The sequence below is a fragment of the Somniosus microcephalus genome, chromosome 25 (assembly GCF_052327205.1).
Source record: "Somniosus microcephalus isolate GS21.2 chromosome 25, FLI_Smic_1.0, whole genome shotgun sequence".
NCBI classification, from domain to species: Eukaryota; Metazoa; Chordata; class Chondrichthyes; order Squaliformes; family Somniosidae; genus Somniosus; species Somniosus microcephalus.
In genome coordinates, this window is record NC_141011.1 from 40679643 (window position 1) to 40701303 (window position 21661).

Sequence of the window (21661 nt, forward strand, 5' to 3'; positions counted from 1 at the left end):
TGTTTAAAAAAATGCTAGGGGAAGAAAAAAAACCTAACAAAACGGCTGCTGATTTCTGCCGTTAGATCGAGGTTTCCGGCTCCCCCTGCTCCGTATCTGAATTCCTTGACTTAGCGGGGGTCTGGGGCTCGACTGCCGCCGCCAGTTGTGGGAAAGCCGGATATCGGCTGACTCCTACACTAAGCTGGCCCGCAAATCAGGTCGGGGGGGGGCCGCTGCAGCTATCGGACGGGCCGCTGTATTGTTGGGTTCACTCTCCCGGTACCTCCTTCACACTGCCCGGCTCGGCCTGCAATCTCCTACCCAGGAGGGAACTCTGTGACCCGATGCCCTGCTCACAGGGAAAGGCAGAGCTCCCCGACCACTCCTGTCATGTTTGGCGCCACTCGGGTCATGTTGTGCGCACGACTTACGCTCCACGAAAAAACTTTCGGTTTTTAGAGGTTTTCGGAAGTGCGGATAAAGGATAGTCTACCTGTACCAAGTGTTTTCCAAAAGTCAGAATTAATATGATACACTCAGAATAGATTTTTTAAAAACATACACGAACAAGATTTTTCTAACAAAATTAAATACCTTTTTTTGTGAAGTATGTGCTCATCGAGATGAGGGATATTAGAGCTGAGAAATGGAATACACTCCATCTTGGGCACCCAATGTCAGCATCAAGCACTCTCAAGTACAACTCCTGCTACTCTTCCTCATAAATGTGCCTCAGGCTCAACCACTGCTACATTGGTGCAACATTTTTCTATTTTTCTTGTTTCTAGCAGCAAAAAATGTATTTCTTTTAAATACCTTTGATCACTCATAACTTGTAAGTTAAAGACTTACTTCCATCGGGGTCTTCTGAAGGGATGTCAACTTCATCAGTCTTGTCATCAATTGGAGGTTCGGGGGAAGGCATGACCGGATCCTGATCATTAAAACAGGAAGCAGAGGAAAATCATTCATATGACAGAACAAACTGTTGATGTATCTAATGTCCTAGTGAGAATTCCAGGTGAATGAGCAGCAGGGGCTCACTTAAGTTATGATCTTTATTCAAGGTATCAGGTGGCAGGGGATAGGTGTCAGTGCACTGCAGCTTAACAGTAGTACAAGGGGAATAGATTTCCCAATACCACTGTGCTAAAAAAAAAACTATCCCAATCTCAGTCATTAAGTTTTATTCTCAATGCCATCTGTACTAATTAATAAAATTACTTGAAATACAAATCAAATATTTGTGGGACAAGTAGGCAGCACCTTAAGAAATGCCCAAAAGCTAAAATCTTAGGGTAGATGGATACAGTTTCCTCTGGTGGGGGAGTCCAGAGCAAGGGGGCATAGCCTTAAAATAAGAGCTGGGCCGTTCAGGGGCGATATCAGGAAGCGCTTCTTCACACAAAGGGTAGTGGAAACCTGGAACTCTCTCGCCCAAAAAGCTGCTGAGGCTAGGTCAATTAAACATTTCAAAACTGCAATTGATAGATTTTTGTTAGGCAAGTATATTAAGGTTTGTGGAACCAAGGCAGGTAAAATGGAGTGGAGTTGAGATACAGATCAGCCACGATCTAATTGAACAGTGGAACAGGTTCGAGGGGTTGAAAAGCCTATTCCTGTTCCGATGTCCCTATTAAGTTCTCAATCTTGATCAAGATGTTAGGGGTGGCAACAAGTGGAGGATAGGTACTAGGCCAAATGGAGGAACAGTATTCACCTTCAACAACAACCTGTATTTATATAGTGTTTTTAACATCGTAAAACGACCTAAGGCACTTCACATGAGTGGTATCAAGCAAAGTTTGACACTGAGCCACATAAGGAGCTATTAGGGCAGATGTCATAGAGTCATAGAGTTATACAGCACAGAAAGAGGCCCTTCGGCCCATCGTGTCTGCGCCAGCCATCAAGCCCCATCTATTATAATCCCATTTTCCAGCACTTGGTCCGTAGCCTTGTATTCTATGGCGTTTCAAGTGCTCATCTAAATGCTTCTTGAATGTTGTGAGGGTTCCTGCCTCTACCACCCTTTCAGGCAGTGAGTTCCCGATTCCAACCACCCTCTGGGTGAAAAAGTTTTCCCTCAAATCCCCTCTAAACCTCCTGCCCCTTACCTTGAAACTATGCCCCCTGGTTATTGACCCCCCTACTAAGGGGAAAAGTTTCTTTCTATCTACCCTATCTATGTCCCTCATAATCTTGTACACCTCAAATCAGGTCCCCCCTCAGCCTTCTCTGCTCTAAGGAAAACAACCCCAGCCTGTCCAGTCTCTTTGTTGCTGAAACGCTCCAGCCCAGCCCAGGTAACATCCTGGTGAATATCCTCTGCACTCTCTCCAATGCAATCACATCCTTCCTATAGTGTGGCGACCAGAACTACACACAGTATTCCAGCTGTGGCCTAACTAGCGTTTTGTACAGCTCCATCATAACCTCCCTGCTCTTATATTCTATGCCTCGGCTAATGATCAAAAGCTTGGTCAAAGAGGTAGGTTTTAAGGACCGTCTTAAAGGAGGAACGAAAGGTAGAGAGGTGGAGAAGTTTAGGGATGGAACTCCAGAGCTTAGGGCCTTTGCAGGTTAAGGCATGGCCACCAATGGTTGAGCCATTAAAATCAGGGATGCTTAAGAGGCCACAATTGGAGGAGCGTAGATATCTCGGGATGTTTTGGGGCTGGAAGAGATTACAGAGATAGGGAGGGGCAAGGCCATGGAGCGATTTGAAAACAAGGATGAGAATTTTAAAATCGAGGCGTTGCTTAACCGGGAGCCAGTGTAGGTCAGCGAGCACAGGAGTGATGGGGGAACAGGAATTGGTGCGAGTTAGGACACAGGCAGCCGAGTTTTGGATGCCCTCAAGCTAACGTAGGGTGGAACGTGGGAGGCCAGCTAGGAGTGCATTGGATTGGTCAAGTCTGGAGGTAACAAAGGCATGGATGAGGGTTCCATAACCAGATGAGCTGAGGCAGATGCGGAGTCGGGCGATGCTGCAGAGGTGGTCTTAGTTATGGCGCGGATATGTGGTCGGAAGCTCATTTCAGGGTTAAGTGTGACACCAAGGTTATGAACAGTCTGGTTTAGGCTCAGGCAGATGCTAGGGAGAGTGATGAAGTTGGTGGCTAGGGAACAGAATTTGTGGCGGGGACCGAAGACAATGGCTTCGGTCTTCCCAATATTTAGTTGGAGGAAATTTCTGCTCATCCAGTACTGGATGTTGCATAAGCAGTCTGACAATTTAGAGACAGTGGAGGTGTCGAGAGAAGTGGTGGTGAGGTACAGCTGGGTGTCATCAGCGTACATGTGGAACCTGAAGCTGTGTTTTTGGATAATGTCGCCGAGGGGTAGCATGTAGATGGGAAATAGGAGGGATAGATCTCGGAGGGCTGTAGGGCTGGAGGAGGTTACAGAGATAGGGAGCGGCGAGGCCATGATGGATTTGAAAACAAGGATGAGAATTTTAAAATCGAGGCGTTGCTCAACCGGGAGCCAATGTAGGTCATTACCATAATTAGGAAAATATTATATGGGGAAGTCAGTGACTAGGGTTCATCAATTCAAAATTTTCACGAGAGAGTGAAGAGAGCACTTAGGAAAAATTATTTTACGCAGCACGTTGTTGAAGCATGGAATGCTTTGCTTCAAGGAGTGGCTGTGGAAAAGTCTTGAATATTGTCAGGCTAAATGTTTGGAACAGAGGAAGGTACAAGACTACAGGAAGAGAGCAGGGATGTGGGATTAGTTTTGGATTGCTCTAGTAAAGAGCTGGCAGACATGATGGGCCAAATGTCCTCCTGTGCTGTAAACTTCTATAGTTACAACTGACTAACAGCCGCATTGGGGTGTGCACTGACGAAATTAACTGAGGCAACGCAGAGTGTTGAGCATAGCCTGGGGGTAGGGGGAGGAAAGACAAGAAAAAAAGTTTGAAAATTAACAGAAAATCTGAAACACTTGCACTGAAACTGCAGAAAACAGATAACCACTGCCAAGTCGTCCACCATCAACATCCTGGGGGTCACCATTGGCCAGAAACTCAACTGAACCAGCTACATAAATGCCATGGCTATTAGAGCAGGTCAGAGGATGGGTATTCTATGGTGAGTGTCTCACCTCCCGACTCCCCAAAGCTTCCCCAGCACCTACAAGGCACAAGTCAGGGGTGCGATGGAATACTCTCCACTTGCCTGGATGGGTGCAGGTGCAGGTGCAGCCCTCAAGAAGCTCGACACCATCCAAGACAAAGCAGTCCACTTGATCAGCACCTAGTCTATGGGCTTAAACATCCACCTGGCTGCAGTGTGTACTACCCATCTACACGATGCACACATTCAAGCTCCCTTCCAAGTCATACGCCATCCTGACTTGGACATATATCGCTGCCGTTCCCTCATTGTTGCTGGGTCAAGATCCTAGAACTCCCTGCATTGTGGGAGCACCTTCACCACACGGACTGCAGCAGTTCAAGAAGTCAGCCTACCACCACCTTCTCAGAGTAATTAGGAATGGGTAATTAATGTTGGCCTTACCGGCAACGGCATTATCCCGAGAATTAATTTTTAAAAGTCAAACTACCTACAGGGAACTTTGGTTTATCCGGAGGTTGTATGTCCGGAAACCTCGATCTAACGGCAGAAATCAGCAGCCGTTTACAAGCTGTTGCTAAGCAACAGTGTTTGTTGTCAGATACGGAGATGAAAACCTCCGTATCCTTCAACATTAACGCTGGTCTATCCGGAAGTTTTCATAGATTGGCAGCAGCTTGGTCCCGTCGGTGCCGGATATCGCGAAGTTTCCTGTATATTGCAACTTAGAACCAAAGCAGTGACTAGCTATAAAGCTGCTGCATATTTTATTACTGGGGCCGAAGCTGTTAACCGTTTGACCTATGGTCATGGCAATGTTTTGTCCAAAGTAAATTTTAATCCAGTTTGTGGATAAGCTCCGTGTTCATCTGCCTAGCATCTCAACAGAAAGAGAGCATGTGAAGGCGTGAAACATTAAGGGAAATAGAAAGGGGTGACCAAGAGAATAATCAAGAAAAATAAGACTTTAAAGAATTCAGTTGTCAGTTTTACACCATCAACAGATTTTATTTTTATTTTCTCCCTGTACAGAGTAAATTGCAATAAAAAAAACCAATTTTTTGCTTTGACTACTGCTAAAGATGTGAATGGTTCAAAAGGATTAAAAAAAATTTTAAAGATGCAGAATTATAAGCTTGTTGCTCATTAATACAGATATCAAAACTGTCAGTTCAAGGACACCAATAATAGAATGATTATTTTAAAAAATCCTATAGAATAAATTACACAGGTTGCAAATTGCACATCTTTCGATTAGGCACTTTACAGCGTTCTGGACTCAACATCGAGTTCAACAATGTCAGACTATTACCTCGGCCCCCATGTTTTATTTTCTCTTTCACATGGCAGCTGCTGATGATTCTGCCATTGTCATTTACACCTCATCTAGCCATTTTTTGTTTCTTAACTTGTCCCATTACCATCTCCTTTTGCCTTGCACCATCATCCCTTTTGTCTTTTAATCTCTCCTGCCATCCAGCCTATCACAGACCTTCCCTTTTGTTCTTTCCTCTCCTATCCTCCCCTCCCCGCTTTCCCTGCCCCACACTTGCTTAAATGTCTGTTACTTCTCCAACTTTTTCCAGTTCTGACGAAGGGTCATCGACCTGAAACATTGGGCAGGATTTTCATTGGGCCGTGGAGGCGGGATTGGAGGCGTGTGGGGGGTTAAAATCGTGAAATTGGGGGGGCACGAACCCATCCCGCCTCCATGCCAGTTTCAAAGGAGGCGGATACCCGACCTGTGCTGGGAGCCGCCTCCCCGAGGCATGAAGGGAATTAGTGCCAATTAACTTCCTGTTAACAGGTAATTAACAGGCAGTTTTTAGCCTAATCCCTATTTTTATTCTTGAAGTGTGGGATTCCCGATGGCTCCAAACCACGCCCAGTTAGCGAGGCGGACCGTCGGGCTGAAGGGTTCACGAGTTCAGGTGAGTGATGGATGCATGAGTGCAAAGGTAAGTGTGTTTGGTGTGTGTAAAGTGTTTAAATAAATTTAATGACCTTTACTTACCTTTACAGCCTTCCTTCCTTCAGGTCTCGGGAGTCCCTCATCTCACCAGCTGTCAAACGCTGATATTTCATCTGTCAAAAGCTCTCGACAGATGAAATGTCAATCTGTGATGTCACCTGTTGCCGGGTGGCCCTTAACTGGCCTGCTGAGCCCGCTGGGTAGGCTCAACAAGGTCAATCAAGTGAAAATCGCGTGGGTTGGCCACAACTCGATGGAGGCGGGACTACAACCCCAAAAGTTGTAGTCCCACCTCCTACATGCCTCCAGTATCAAAATCCAGCCCAATATTAACTGTTTCTCTCTCCATGATGCTGCCTGACCTGCTGAGTGTTTCCAGCATTTTCTGCTGTTGTTGCAAATTGCAAATGTTCATTCACTCGAGAAGAACACTTGGTAATTCATTTTCTTCCCGTGATTTTGTTCCTACTCCCAAAAACTGCAACTAATTAAGTGCAATATGACAGAAAGCGGTAACTGGCCAATTAATTCCCTGGATACTTGTACTGATATAACTGATTATTGCTTTGGTAATTAAAAATGGATATTGCTGGTTTTTATTATTCGCTGTTATTGATATTACTGGTGCACAAATGGTTTTGCTTAGCACCTGCAGCTTTTAAATGTCACTTACTAATACTTCATTTGAGGAAAACACCAACTACAGATGAGCATTTAATTGACATTTCATAAAGGACATTTTATAAATCTTACACTCAAGAGTTCACTGGATTAGTAGCAAATTTAAATGGTGGCAGCATTACATACTTCAAGAAACAGATATCAGAAGAGAGAGGAATTTTCCAAATTTTGTGTTTCAAATATTTTCATCTAGTTATTCAAGTAGATAAAGTTAGTTAGCTTAACATTTATTCCACAATTGTAGAACAATTTTAATTTATTAGTGTTAAGTAGAATTACACACTCACAAGATGCCTATACAGATTTATGGTATATGTTCTTCATAGAAAATCTGTTAAAAGGTTTATTATAAAAAGCACAAAAGAACTCCACTAATAGCTGATGCTAGCTTCTAATGACTTAACTGAAAAGAATTGAAAATTATCATAGCTCTTATTCTGCTGGCGGGAGAGTCTGCACTCCTGCTGTTGTCTTTTCAGGGCTGGTGGACCCGTCATATTTTGCCATTATTTTCTCATTTCAGACCTGATCTGCAGCCTTTTTGTTCTCAATTTCATCCAAATTCTCTCTTTTTTTATGAATAGCCTTAATTATTCACATAGCGTCATAGAGGCAGCCATTCGGCCCATCGAGTCCATGCCGGCTCTCTGTAGAGCAGTCAGTCAGTCCCATTCCCCCGCTCTAGCCCCGTAGCCCTGCAAGTTTATTGCCCTCAAGTGCCTATCCAGTCTCCCCTTGAAAACACTGAGTGTGTTCGCTTCCACCACTTCCGTCGGCAGCGAATTCCAGGTCCTCACCACTCGCTGCGTAAAAAAGGTTTTCCTCACATCCCCCCTGTATCTCTTGCCCAAAACCTTAAATCTGTGTCCCCTAGTCCTTGTACCATCAACTAGTGGGAACAGCCTTTCCCCGTCTAGCCTATCCAAACCCGCCATAATCTTGTACACCTCTATCAAATCACCCCTCAACCCCCTTTGCTCGAATGAAAACAAATCCAGCTTCTCCAACTGTCCTTGTAGCCAAGATCCCCCATCCCCAGAACCATTCTGGTAAATCTCCTCTGCACCCTCTTAAGGGCCTTCACATCCTTCCTAGTGTGGTGACCAGAACTGGACACAATACTCCAGTTGTGGCCTAACCAGCACTTTATAAAGGTTCAGCGTAACTTCTCTACTTTTGTACTCAATACCTCTATTTATGAAGCCCAAGATCCCATATGCTTTGCTAACCACTCTCTCAATATGTCCTGCCACCTTCAGGGACCTATGCACATTAACTCCCAGGTCCTTCTGTCCCTGCACACTCCTTTAAACTGTGCCATTAAGTGTATATTGCCTCTCCCTGTTCCTTCTGCCAAAATGCATCACCTCACACTTCTCTGTATTAAATCCCTTCTGCCACTTGTCTGCCCATTCTGCTAGCCTTTCTATGTCCTGTTGCAGTGAATTGGTATCATCACTGTTTGCCACACCCCCAAGTTTGGTGTCATCGGCAAATTTAGAAATTCTACTCTGTATTCCAATATCCAGGTCATTTATGTATATCAAAAAAGGCAGTGGCCCCAGCACTGACCCTTGGGGAACACCACTATCTACCATCCTCCAGTCTGAAAAACAGCCATTTACCACAACTCGCTGTTTTCTGTCCTTACGCCAATTCCTTATCCAAGCTGCCACTGACCCACCTATTCCATGAGCCTCAATTTTGTTAACCCGCCTTCTATGTGGTACTTTGTCAAATGCCTTCCGAAAATCCATGTAGACAACATCCACTGCATTCCCTTCATCAATCCTCTCTGTAACTTCATCAAAAAATTCAATTAGATTAGTCATATTCTTTGTTTCTCTCATGTCTTTAATTATTTTAATACTTCTTTTCACAGCTTGATGTAAAGATCATCTCAGTTATCGAACAATCTCTTGTTTTTATATTAAGTAGGTTACAGGTCATTCCACCAGCATTTCTCTTAGTACAGGAAAAGTTCTGATATCCGGCACCGATGGGACCGGCGTGTTGCCGATCTATCAAAAGTGCCGGACATGCAAAGTCAACGTTGAAGCATACGGAGATGAAAATCTCCGTATTTGACAACAAACACTGTTGCTCAGCAACAGCTCGTAAACACTCGGCCCGTACCTTGAAGCGTCTCTGAAGCTGTTGCGAAGCTCCAAAGACGCTTTCCAGAGCCTGCCTGTTAACAGAATGCTAGGAGAAGAAGAAAAAAAAAAAAACTAAAACGGCTGCCGATTTCTGCCGTTAGAGCAAAGTTTCCGGCCATACAACCTCCGGATAAATCAAAGTTTCCTGTATTTGTTTTCCCTCTCCCTCCTCCCGTGATTCTATTAAAAAGTTTGCTTATACAGTATTCATTTTTCACAAATATCCACCAGGGAAGGGATCCTGCCGTCCTGACCCGGTCTGGGCATACATTCCCACACTAAGTGGTTGACTTATAATGTTCTCTGAGGTGGCCAAGCAAGCCACTCAATTGTAAACAACCGCTACAAAATTTATTATTGAGAAATAAATTGGAGAGACCTATTGGCAACGTATCAGTACAAGAACAAGACTCAGGCAATCTCAGTGCAGTTAAATCCTATACTAAGTCTGGGGACTGGTGCCCAAGTTGGGAGATTGTCCCACAGACTAATCAAACAGTCATACTCTCAGAATCATAGTAGGCTATAGTATTCCTGAGCATGTCCTGTCCCACCAGCAGGATACATCCACCAGAAGAGGGGTCAAGTGGGAGTGGCTCTAGGAATCACCATTGGCTCTAGACTACATGAAATCTCACGGCTTTAGGTCAAACAAAACCAAGGAAACTTCCTTTTGATCACCGCCTACCACCATTCAACTGATGAATTAGTACTTCTCCATGTTGAACACCAGTTGGAGAAAGCATTGAGGGAAGCAAGGACACAAAATATACTCTGGGTGGGGGACTTCATCCAGGACTGGCTCAATAGTATCATCAATGACCAAGCTGGTCAAGTACTGAAGGACGTGGCTGCCAGACTGGGCTTGGGTCAGGTAGTGAGAGAACCAACACAAGGGAGTAACTTTTTTGACCTCATTCCCACCAACCTATCTGTCATAGACGCAGCTGATCACAGTAGTACTGGTAAGAGTGACCACCACATGATCCTTGTGAAGACAAATTCTCGTCACCATAATGAAGACACACATCCATTGCGTCATGTGGCATTACTGTAGTGTATGTACCTTTGGGAGGAACTATGTTTTTGAAGCCCCTGTGTACTGTAGTACCAGTAGTGACCACTCGGGTATATAAGCCTGTATAGCGTCTTGTGTAGTTAGTTCACCTCCAGACTTTGTTCAATAAACACTTGGTAAATCAACTCCTGCATTCCGTGTCTCCATTAACACACGGATCTAACAGTGGCGACGAGTTAGAAACGAACTTACCTGCAATTCGGCAGCACCTCAAGGAGATCGATTCCTCAGGCGAAGGTCGAAGCAAGAAAAAAAAAAAAAAAAAAACTGTGGTTTCACCAGCTAAACGGGCTGGTGGCAGGTAGTGCACTGATCCTTCCTGGGCTGCGGCGGGCTGGGGCTCGATCGGGTTGCTCTGCAGCGGGGCCGGGCAGCGAGTCGGAAAGTAGAAGCAAAGAGAGAGAGAGAGGGTGGAACACACAGGAGGCGGCCGGTGCTGCAAAGCAGGTCGGCGTTCGGACCGAGCCGTGGGAGGGGAAAGTCCCAGAGGGTCCGCTCCACGACGGGAACGGTTCTCCAAGTAACGGAGAAACTATTTAAAAAGATATATATATAAAAAAAAATAGAAATACCGCGAAAAGCTGCAGGTTGCAACGGGAACCGCGGAGAACAGCGTTGGCAGCAGCGGCAGCGGCGGGAAAGCGCGGGCGGCGCCATCTTGACTCGGCGGGGAAGAAGGAAAAGCGCGGGAGGCGCCATTTCTGATTTTCAGGATGCCGAAGACTGGCAATATTACTGCTTTCGATAGTGATATAGAGGATTGGACCACATATGTGGAAAGAGTGGAGGTATATTGCAAGGCGAATGAAGTAGCGGATGATAAAAAGGCATCGGTACTTCTAAATCTGATGGGCGCAAGGACATACGGGCTGTTATGAAACTTGATCACTCCAGCCAAACCGATGGACAAGAATTTTAAGGAGCTTGTTGATACCCTACAGGAGCACTTAAACCCAACACCGCTGCTGATAGCGGAATGATTCAAATTCTTCAGGAGGAATCAGCACAAGAATGAAAGTAACGCTGATTACCTCACCGAATTACGAAAGCTGTCAAAGCACTGCCAATTCGGGGCAGGACTGGCAGATTCTCTACGAGACAAATTCGTCTGCGGTCTCCTAAGCGAAGGAACACAGAAAAGACTACTTTCTCAGAAAGATTTGACACTGGACAAGGCTTTCAGTGTGGCTGTATCATACGAAGCAGCAGCAAGAGGAACTGCAGAGATACAGCAAAAGCCACAGGACTTCGGCACCCATGAAATGACACGGGGTTTCGAGAGATGTTATCACTGCGGCAGATCCACCCATGACCAGAAGGACTGCTGGTTCAAGGACAAAGCATGCAGGCAATGCGGAAAGATGGGACACATTGCACGTATGTGTAGATCTGGAAAAAAATCCACTGACAGTAAAAAGGTCAATAAGGAAAAGTACAGAAAGGTACAAATGATGACGGACAGTAGCTCCGAAGACCAGAAGAGCGATAGCGACTCCGGAAACAAGAGGCTAAGCTGTCTCAAATTACATAATGTAATTGCCAAAGAAGATTACCAGACCATTTGGGTTACCCTCACGATAGCGGGGTCCCCAGTCATAATGGAGCTAGATACAGGATCAGCTCTGACCGTCATAAGTCGACGGGATTACGAGCGGCTATTTCCGCATATACCTTTGAAAGACACATCCATTATCTTGAAAACATATACGGGGCAGAAAGTATACCCCAGAGGGAAAATAAGGGTGCCTGTTGTATACAACGGCAAGGAAATACAGAAGTTGTATTTATACGTTCTGCAAGATGGTGGTCCACCGTTGTTGGGGCGTGAATGGATCAGAAAGATACGTTTAGACTGGCACTCCATTCAGGCACTGACGGTGACCAGTAAGATAAAAAATGATGATGACGTCATACCTGGACGATTAAAAGAAATCTTGGCTAACGCCAAAGAAGTGTTTCAACAGGAACTAGGAACCCTGAAAGGCGCCACCGCCTCAATAAAAGTGGAAGATGCGGCAATTCCCAAGTTTTTTAAGGCAAGGCCAGTGCCATACGCAACTCGTCCAGCCGTCGAGGCAGAGCTGGAGAATTTGGAAAAAGCAGGCGTGTTATCCAAGGTAGATTGGAGCGAGTGGGCAACACCCATCGTTCCGGTCATGAAGAAAACGTTGAATAATGATAAATCTGAAGAACAGAGAAAAATTCGCATCTGTGGGGACTTCAAGGTGACTGTAAACCCGGTTCTTCACACGGTACAGTATCCTCTTCCGAGGATAGAAGATATTTTCGCCTCACTGTCCGGAGGGAAACGTTTCACCAAAATTGACTTAGCACAGGCATATCTACAGATGGAGGTTGAGGAGGCCTCTAAAAAGTATCTCACGATAAACACACACAAAGGCCTGTACCAGTACAATCGACTGGTTTTCGGAGTGGCATCAGCTCTGGCTATCTGGCAAAAAGCTATGGAGCAAGTCCTGCAAGGGATTCCGGGGACTCAATGCTACCTAGACGACATCCTTGTAACAGGAGAAAACGACAACGAGCACCTTGCCAACTTGGAGCAGGTGCTCACAAGGCTGAGAGAACGGGGCCTACGAGCAAATCACCCCAAGTGCGAATTTTTCCAGAAACAAATATCATATTGTGGCCATGTCATTAACGAAGAAGGGTTGCATAAGTCACCTGAAAAAATTGAAGCGGTCGTAAAAGCCCCCGCGCCTGAAAATGTCTCACAATTAAGGTCGTTCCTGGGATTAATAAATTACTATCATAAATTTTTACCGAACTTGTCAATGGTTCTGCACCCTCTTAACGCACTGCTACAAACGGGAGTAATTTGGAAATGGAGCGAAGACTGTAAACGTGCCTTCCATAAATGCAAAGGCTTGATCATGTCCAGGGAAGTGTTGGCTCATTACAACCCATCACTGCCAATCAGACTGGCGTGCGATGCATCCCCTTACGGCATGGCAGCGGTATTATTGCATAGATTCCCTGATGGCTCGGAGCGGCCGATAGCTTTTGCGTCACGCTCATTGAACTCAGCTGAGCGTAACTATGCCCAGATCGACAGGGAGGCACTCAGCCTGGTGTGGGGGGTGAAGAAATTCAACCATTACCTACACGGACAAAAATTTACCTTGTTGACTGACCATCAACCCTTCGTCTCCACATTCAACCCTAAAAAGGGCGTTCCCATTATGACAGCACAAAGGCTACAGAGGTGGTCCCTTTTCCTAGGGGCACACCAATATGACATAGAATACAAAGGAACAAAACAGCATGGGAATGCTGACGGGTTATCGCGCCTACCGTTGCCAACGGTAGAAGAGGCGCCTACAGTGGACCCAGTGGAGATGTTCCACTCGACCACAGTGGAATGTCTACCGGTAACAAATTCTACCATTGAAAAGGAAACGAGAAATGACCTGACTCTCTCACGAGTCTACGATTTAATGGTGAAGGGATGGCCAGCACATGGCGAACCACTGTTGCCAGCATTCTCGCAAAGAAGAGAACAGCTGTCAGTGTGCCGAGGAACCTTGATGTGTGGATCCAGAGTGGTGATTCCACCCAAACTCCAGGATAGAGTGCTAAAGGAGCTTCACGAGGGGCATCTGGGTGGAGTGAAAATGAAGAACTTAGCCAGAGCATTTGTGTGGTGGCCAGATATCGATGGAGACATCGAAGAAATGACCAAGAGCTGTCTAGGATGCCAGAAGGTCCAAAACGCCCCACCACAAGCCCCTCTACATCCATGGGAGTGGCCCTCATCTCCATGGCAAAGGGTACATATCGACTTTGCTGGTCCATTTATGGACTCAATGTTCTTAATCGCGGTGGATGCACACTCCAAGTGGCCGGAGGTAATAAAGATGTCCTCCACCACCACGGAAAAAACCATCACAGTATTAAGGACCATATTTGCCAGGAATGGGCTGCCTGAACAGATCTGATCTGATAATGGACCGCAATTTGTATCCGAAGAATTCAGGAAGTTCTTAAAAAACAATGGTGTTAAGCACTACACGTCCGCCCCATACCATCCCGCCACCAATGGATTAGCTGAAAGGTTTGTCCAGACCTTCAAGAAGGCCATAAAGGCCATGGGTAATGAAGACATAAATCTGCAACATAAGGTAGATAACTTCTTGTTTGTGTACAGGAATGCAACACATGTGGTTACAAACCAAACCCCCACCATGATGTTTTTCAATAGAAGACTAAGATGCCGGCTGGATTTAGTCAAGCCAAACGTCAGAAGGGACGTAGAGAACCGGCAATTTCAAAGCATGAATGAAAGGCCAACTAGAACCTTCCAGATAGGTCAACCAGTTTTGGCCCGGGACTACCGTACCGAGAAATGGCAGCCTGGAACTATTTGCACACGATTAGGACCGCTGATGTATACCGTGGACATTGGAGAAAGCATAATAAGGCGCCATGCTGACCAGATCATAGAGTCATCCGAAAAAGGACAACCTACACCACAACTCTATACGCCTAGTGATGAAGCAGAGATACCCATAGTATCTACCTCCGATCCGGTGATACTGGAACCAGATGAACCCGACACTGGCATTGAAGCCGAATCGACCTTGCCAAAAGAACCTACTACACCACCGAAACCTACTACACCACCGAGGCGTTATCCGGACCGAGTCAGGAAGCCTCCAGAGAGACTGAATTTGTAATTGATTAACTTCAGCAAATGTGTAGATTATTGTTCTTGTAAAAATGTTATTTAATGATTACTTAAAATGTTATGTACTATTTATCTAAAAGGGGAGGAATTGTAGTGTATGTACCTTTGGGAGGAACTATGTTTTTGAAGCCCCTGTGTACTGTAGTACCAGTAGTGACCACTCGGGTATATAAGCCTGTGTAGCGTCTTGTGTTGTTAGTTCACCTCCAGACTTTGTTCAATAAACACTTGGTAAATCAACTCCTGCATTCCGTGTCTCCATTAACACACGGATCTAACAATTACTGTCATGCTAAACGGAAGAAACTAAGGACGCAGCTAACAGCCCAAACTTGGACATCCATGAGACACTGTGGTGGGCTATCAGCAACAGCAGCATTGTACACTATCACAATCTGTATCCTCATGGCCCGGCACATCCCTCAATCCTTCATCACTAGTTGGGAAACCAACCACAGTACAGAAGGGCATGCCAGGAGCAGCACCATGAAGCTACAACATAAGTTATCTGCGTGCTAAGCACCAAAATCAGCATGTTATAAACAGAGCAATACAGTCCAACAACTAATGGGTCACAGCAAACTGTGTAGTCCAACCACATCCTGTGAAGAATGGTGGTGAACAATCAGGCAACTGATGGGAGGAGATGGCGCCACGAACAACATCATCCACAACCATGGCAAAGACAAACTTGAAGTGTTTGCAAGCATCTTCAGCCAAAAATGTTGAGTGGATGAGAGAAAAAGAGATGGGGGAGTAAATAAAAAAGAGGGAGAGAGAAAAAAAAAGATATACAGTAAACTTTTGTTTAAACGGCACTTAAGCATCCGGAATTCTTTAATAACTGGCAAAATAGATAACCGGTAATCTTGCCGAATCCATCCAGCACTCGTTTTTCCGAGTCCGAGTTTCCCGTGGTGGCCGAGTTAGTCAGTAATTTTTATTTTTTTGTGTTATAAATGGCCTACCTCTCTGTTATCCAGAATTTTTCATCAACCGGCAACATCCTGGTCCCATAGGTGCCGGATACGAAAGAGTTTACTGTATACAGCGTCATTTATCAAAAGAGATTGTGTGCAAAGGGGTAGAGAGTGTGTGTACAAAGGAGGGGTGAGAAGAGCGCACGCCCGAAAGAGGGGTGTCCAACTTGCTGTCCAACACCAAGTCATAGACCAGCCAGAAATTTCTATAATTGAACAATGTGAAAACCAAAGCCATCTCTGTTGACACAAAAACTCCATCCCCTCCCCAGCTGCTCTGCTTATCTATAAATCCTTCCACGGCCTTGTCCCGCACTTCTGCAATCTCCTCCAGCCCTACATTTCAGCCCGAGCCCTTTAATTTTCTGATTCTCAACCCTTTTGTATCCGCCCTCCCCCACCTTTGTTCCACCATGGGTGGCACTGCCTTTAGTTTTCCCAGGCCTACTCTTTGGAACTCCTTCCCTATAACTCGGTCTTGTTTTCTTCCTTGCCCTTAAAAACCTCCTAAAATCCTAAATGCTTTAAGTCATCTCTCTTAACTCATCCGCTATGGCTGATCCGTTTCTCCTTTGTGAAGTATATTGGAATGTCTTCTAAGCTAAAGGTGCAAGTTGTTATTGTTGTTATTGAATAATTCAGTCAAAAGGAACCCATTAAAAAGCATGAGGAAAAACCAGGATAACTGAAGGAATTAGAAATAAAAAAAACCTAAGTTAGGATGAATCAGTAAGAATCAATTGTTTTTTTGTACTGAATAAAACTAACCAAATCTTTAACTGGTCAGAGTTATCCTGAGCAATCAGACAATGTAGTTGTCGAATTTAATATTTTTGGTTCAGATGAGTTATTTATACTTGTACAGAATTTGTTTTAGGTTGCTAACTTTCAAATATTTCTGAATAAACAGAAGAAATGCATCATTAAATGGTACTGTTAACAAAGACCAAAGAACACGAGAGAAGTTAGCAACAAAATATCATAGGAGGCGCTATCTGAGAAATTATTAATGTAGTTAGTTACATTTCTAACAATTAAAGTGACACCGCTTCTGATTCTGTCAAACTGGAGCAAGAGACTACCCAAAAACGGAACTTTCTGAAATTGGTAAGTTATCAATGAAATCTGCAACTCACATAATGGCATATCATAAGAGAGTGGGTTAGTACTAAAAGGGTGTCATATGTACCAAATCTAATTTTGTTAATGATTCGCCATTAATTGGAATCCAGTCCCAATGTACCCTCCCTGACATCAATATATGTTATTGGATAATGATAAGCAGTGGGAACCATGGCAAGTTGTTCTCCTCCTTACCCTAGGAACACTAAGGCCAACTGTAGCACCTCAACTGTTGTTCTGACTGGAATCAACTAACTCAGTACAATACCTGAACCTGGAATCTTCCTGGTCTATATGACTCAGTAACACATCATGTAGTGCATTTATCCCTGAGCCATCACAACATTCTTCATTGTCAGAATACTAAAGCAAACATGTTCCTTCTGACTTGCATAGCTTTTCTTCCCTCCTCAGAATTGATATACAGTAATCTGTTTGAATTCAAGCAGTAATGGAAGCAATTATATGAATTATTTAATTCACTGGCTTAACTGCTATAAAGAAAGATGGGGAGCAATTAAAACCCACAGCCAATGCCACGTTTAACCAGTTTGTCATGGAGTCGTGCATCACACAGCTGTGGCGAAGTCTGCAGCTTAAAACATCCATTCCTTTTGACTGTAAGTAGGGTAGTTGTGAGCAATACCAAGGTGGGGAGAGAATGAGGAACAAAAGTAGGCTTAAAGAATAAACAAATGGCAACATTCAGCGTCCGGCGGGCGATATGTGCTACTTACCATATGCCTTTGGCAGGTCAGAGGAACAAGTTTGTGGCAGCGCTTATGGACCAACAATTTGCAGTTGATACACTTGTAGCCCTGCCTGCCCAGACCCCATATCCTTTCACTGCAGTGTCCACAGTAGGCCTTCTGCGGAGAAGAAAAATACAATTAGGACACATTCTTGTATTCGTTTATTCACGCTGTATCCACTTTTCACGACAAGGATGCCTGTTCTCCACAAGTGGCTTGAGTGCACGAGATTGTTGAATAAAGGTCAATCCCACAATGCAGCAGCAGCCAGCGTCACATGGGAAACTGGTGTTAACAATCATCTCTTCCGCTATGCATTTGCTGCCATTGTTATTGCTATTAAGAACACAACACCGCCATAATTAAAAAATCTATTTAACTGTGAGTTCCAACAGCAGCAGCATGGAGTAGAAAATAGCAACCTTTTCACTTTTGTATCTTTCCCCATCATTTGCTGCTTTCCCCCAAACACCTCCTTTAACTAGGAGGGAAGTTAAACAGATTGGAAACACTAACAAAATTCCAATTGTTACTTCATCTTTACTCAGTTGTGGAGCATCATAACAGAGCGTCAGACTGACTTTTTGAGGTCAAGGAAATGTTAAAAGTTTCATGACTAGAATCAGGCAACTCATTCTACTCACAACACCCTTAAGGTAAATTATATGTCACTGAATCCTAACTGTTTGGTAGGTGTAGCACCAGACGAAAACTGCCACCCACTGAATCACACTTAAAATGAGTCACCAACTTCAAGAATGGGGAGGGACAAAAATTGGAGGTGAATTTCTGTAAATCCTACATTGCATGACTTGAGATATTTTTTGCTCTCCATCTTAAACTAGCATCCTGTCCTCAGTCCTAGTGCAATAATCCTTTAATTCAGCAGACCCTTAACATATGCAGAATTTAAAATATTTTTTAGAATTACTACTGAAATTTTCTAGTGATTAAAAATAGATGAAAATGTAATAGTACATGGTCAATACTACAGCAGTCGTATAATGATCGACTTACAAGTTAAAGAGTTCAGCCACTCTTTCACCGCCAGTGTCAAAAAAAGATGTTGCGTTTTCAATGAAAACTATTTGGATAAAGATATTACAATAGCAAAATACTGCGGATGCTGGAAATCTGAAATGACAACAGAAAATGCTGGAAACACTCAGCAGGCCAGGCAGCATCCGTGGAGAGAGAAACAGAATTAACGGCCCCGATTTTCGGCTTGTGTGGGAAATGGTCGGGTTTCCCCGAATGTGGGGTTTCTGACACACATAAAAAAGTGTCAGCCAGCTCCACGCAATTTTCCCTCAATTGGCCAATTAATTCCCAGCATGTGGGAAGCCTTGCTAATTGTCCAATTCGAGTCAGAAATCCCCACAGTATGATGTCATCATTCGTGGTGCTTTCAAGGTCCATAGCAAGCACTGCATCCTCTGAAGGCTTCCAAACGAACCATACAGGATGGCAGAGGAGCCTGCAGCAGCTGTGGCCAGTGCCAGACCCCGAGCTGCCTTCAAATTCAACGAGGCTTCACTGCAGGCATTATTGGATGGGGTTAGGGCCCACAGGGAGGTCCTCTTCCCTAGGTCAGGGAGGAAGAGGCCTCCCACTGAGACCAATGCTGCATGGATGCAGGTGTCAGCAGATGCCAACTCGCTGGGAGTCACCAGAAGAACCTTGGCATTACATCTGTAACTCCTTCCTTAACTCCTCCACAGTACCATCCAGAGCCCCCGTCCTCACTGTGGAGGAGGAAGAGGCTGTGCAGCCAGACTCCTCAGAGGAAGCTCCAACCTCTGAGGGCACAGCGTCAGCAGAAGTAAGCGCACGCAGCACCAGCGCAGACACTCACACCTCGGGGGGACCTTCGGGACATAGAGTAGTGTTGTCACCTGGTGTTTCACAGCTCACAAGTGAGCCTCAGCAGATTCTGGAGACAGGGACAGCAGTGGCGAGTCCTCGTCGGAGGGCGCAGGACTCTGCCAGCTCAGCTCAGCTGCGCTGCATGTCGACTCTCTGCCTCTGGGTCCATCCACAAGAGAAGAGGTGATGGATCTCCATGCACAGATGCAGGAGTCTCTGGCAGGTTTTGTCTCCAGGGTCACTGCGAGTGTGGAGCGAATGGAGGAGTCCATAGCGACCATGAGCAGAGCCTTTGTGGAGTCATTGGCGCATGAACGCATCACCATGGAAAGGTTGGCAACCTCCATGGAGGAGATAACTCGCCAGAGTACGGAAAACATGGTGAGTGCTCATAAGAGAATGACATCTCTTGAGGAGCGTTGGTCATCTGTTGAACAGAGAAACCAGATCTTCATGGAAGTCCTTCTGAGTAGGACTGCCAGTGCAGAAACGGGTCCCCATAGCCCCCTAAAGCGCAGCAAGGTGCTCTCAAGCCACTTCCAAGCGCTGGCCCCTTCTGGCCTGTGCAGCTTCAGGTGAGTGAGCAGCAGCCTGGTGCTCCTGGTGCTCATCCTGCTGTTCCTGGTTCTGCTGCTGGAGATCCTGTAATGGCAAGAAGGGAAAGAAAAAAAGGCGTCCCATGCTTCTGGTAGATGCCTCCGCTGAGGAAGCGCTGAGTGAGGGTGGTGAGAGAGCTTCCCAGGAGATCGCATTGGAGAAGTGTGTGAGGCTCCAACCTTCCACAGCTGTGGCTAAGCCTTGAAGAAGTAGCCCCAAACCTGCAACAACAAGGTCCTTCAACATACAAGTGCTGTCCCTTTAAATTGCAGCTTTCCCTGACCTGCAGCTGACAGCAAGCAAGCCGGCAAGCTTCACGCCAGGTCTCATCAGCGGGGTTCCCCGCAGGCGTGTTTGATGTGGAGAAAGCCCCAAAGTCGCAACGGCCCTGGAAAATCTTCTTCAACAAGGTCATTATTGGTCATTAGTGTGCCGACGACCAGTCCCGCCAGTGGCGGCCGGGACTGAAGCGGGTTGCGGAGAAACGGCGGTCCGAAAGTCGGACGGGGCGGGGAATCAGGCGGGGGGGGTCCCGATCCGCTTTTTCGGCCCTCGGCCACCTGAAAAGCCGCCCGACGGCGGCCAGAAAATTGACCCCAACGTTTCAGGTTTGTGACCCTTCTCTTTCCACGGATGCTGCCTGGCCTGCTGAGTGTTTCCAGCATTTTCTGTTGTTATTTTGGATAAAGATATTATTGTAGTTGGAGGCTTGCCAAGCAACAGTTACTATAATTAGATACTTATCATATGTTTGAGAACTCAAAAGTTTGTGTGAATGGGAGATCAAAATTCTGCACCTCTCCCAGTTCCACTGTCGAAACGCATGAATTCACAACCATTTACTGTGGAAATATAGAGAACGAAAATATTGTTCTTTTTTAGATTGTTTCCTGATTGAAATTCTTTATTTCGTTTAGTCCTTTTTTGAGCACTAAATAACTCCACAACCTAGATGGATAAATTTATCATAAAACAATTAAAAATCTCCAATTGTAATAAACTGCATTCCCTGGCCTTAGCTGAGGCATTCCCCTAATCAGCAGAAGACTGCGTCCTCAATGAGAAAATGCCCTGATATGAATCTCATATGAGTTTGTAGTAAGGTAGTCTGATCAAGTACTATTAAATAAAGCACAACATTCTTTAATTGCACAAGTTTAAAAAAAAATAGTGGAAAAGGTTACTCACTACAAACATAACCCCCTTTAGCTTACTTGGCTATTCACTGATAGCTGCTGAGAGAAAAAAGTACTCAAGCAAATTTGAAAAAAAAAGCTCCAATATCTATATATATAAATCGGTACTTCTGTCATTCTGTCTTTCTGTCTTTCTGTCTATCTGTCTGTCATCGCGTGTGCGTTGCGGGTATGCACTCGAAAGTTACAGGGCGTACCTACGCGCGCGTTACCTCCAAAGAAAGCTTATGCTTCCGAGACGGTTTTAAGCGTATTTACGTTTCGGCCGGACTAAAATTGCGCCCGCGGTATCCCAAAAACCTTCAACATTCCGCTCATTAGCATCTCATTATCCGCTCATTAGCGACAGAGTGACCGACAGAGTGACCTCGAGCTTGACCAATCGTACGCCGGGTTGCTGGCGTGTGCCGCCGGGCCAATCGGTGCGTGTGTGGCCGGGCTTTATCGTTCTGAACCGAGGTGAGTCGCCGCCATCTTGATTCC

At 45.3% G+C, this 21661-nt stretch overlaps 1 protein-coding gene across 2 annotated transcripts in view; it reads right to left on the reverse strand.

Moving 5' to 3' along the window:
• The window catches only part of prkcz (protein kinase C, zeta), a 626261-nt gene that overhangs the window by 238873 nt on the left and 365727 nt on the right, over nt 1–21661 (reverse strand). For both annotated transcript variants that reach the window (XM_085967266.1, XM_085967267.1), the window contains exons 6-7: nt 17505–17636; nt 835–916 (exon numbers count right to left, since the gene is read on the reverse strand). In XM_085967266.1, coding sequence (XP_085823392.1) covers nt 835–916; nt 17505–17636 — 214 coding nt within the window. The remainder of the gene's footprint in view (nt 1–834; nt 917–17504; nt 17637–21661) is intronic.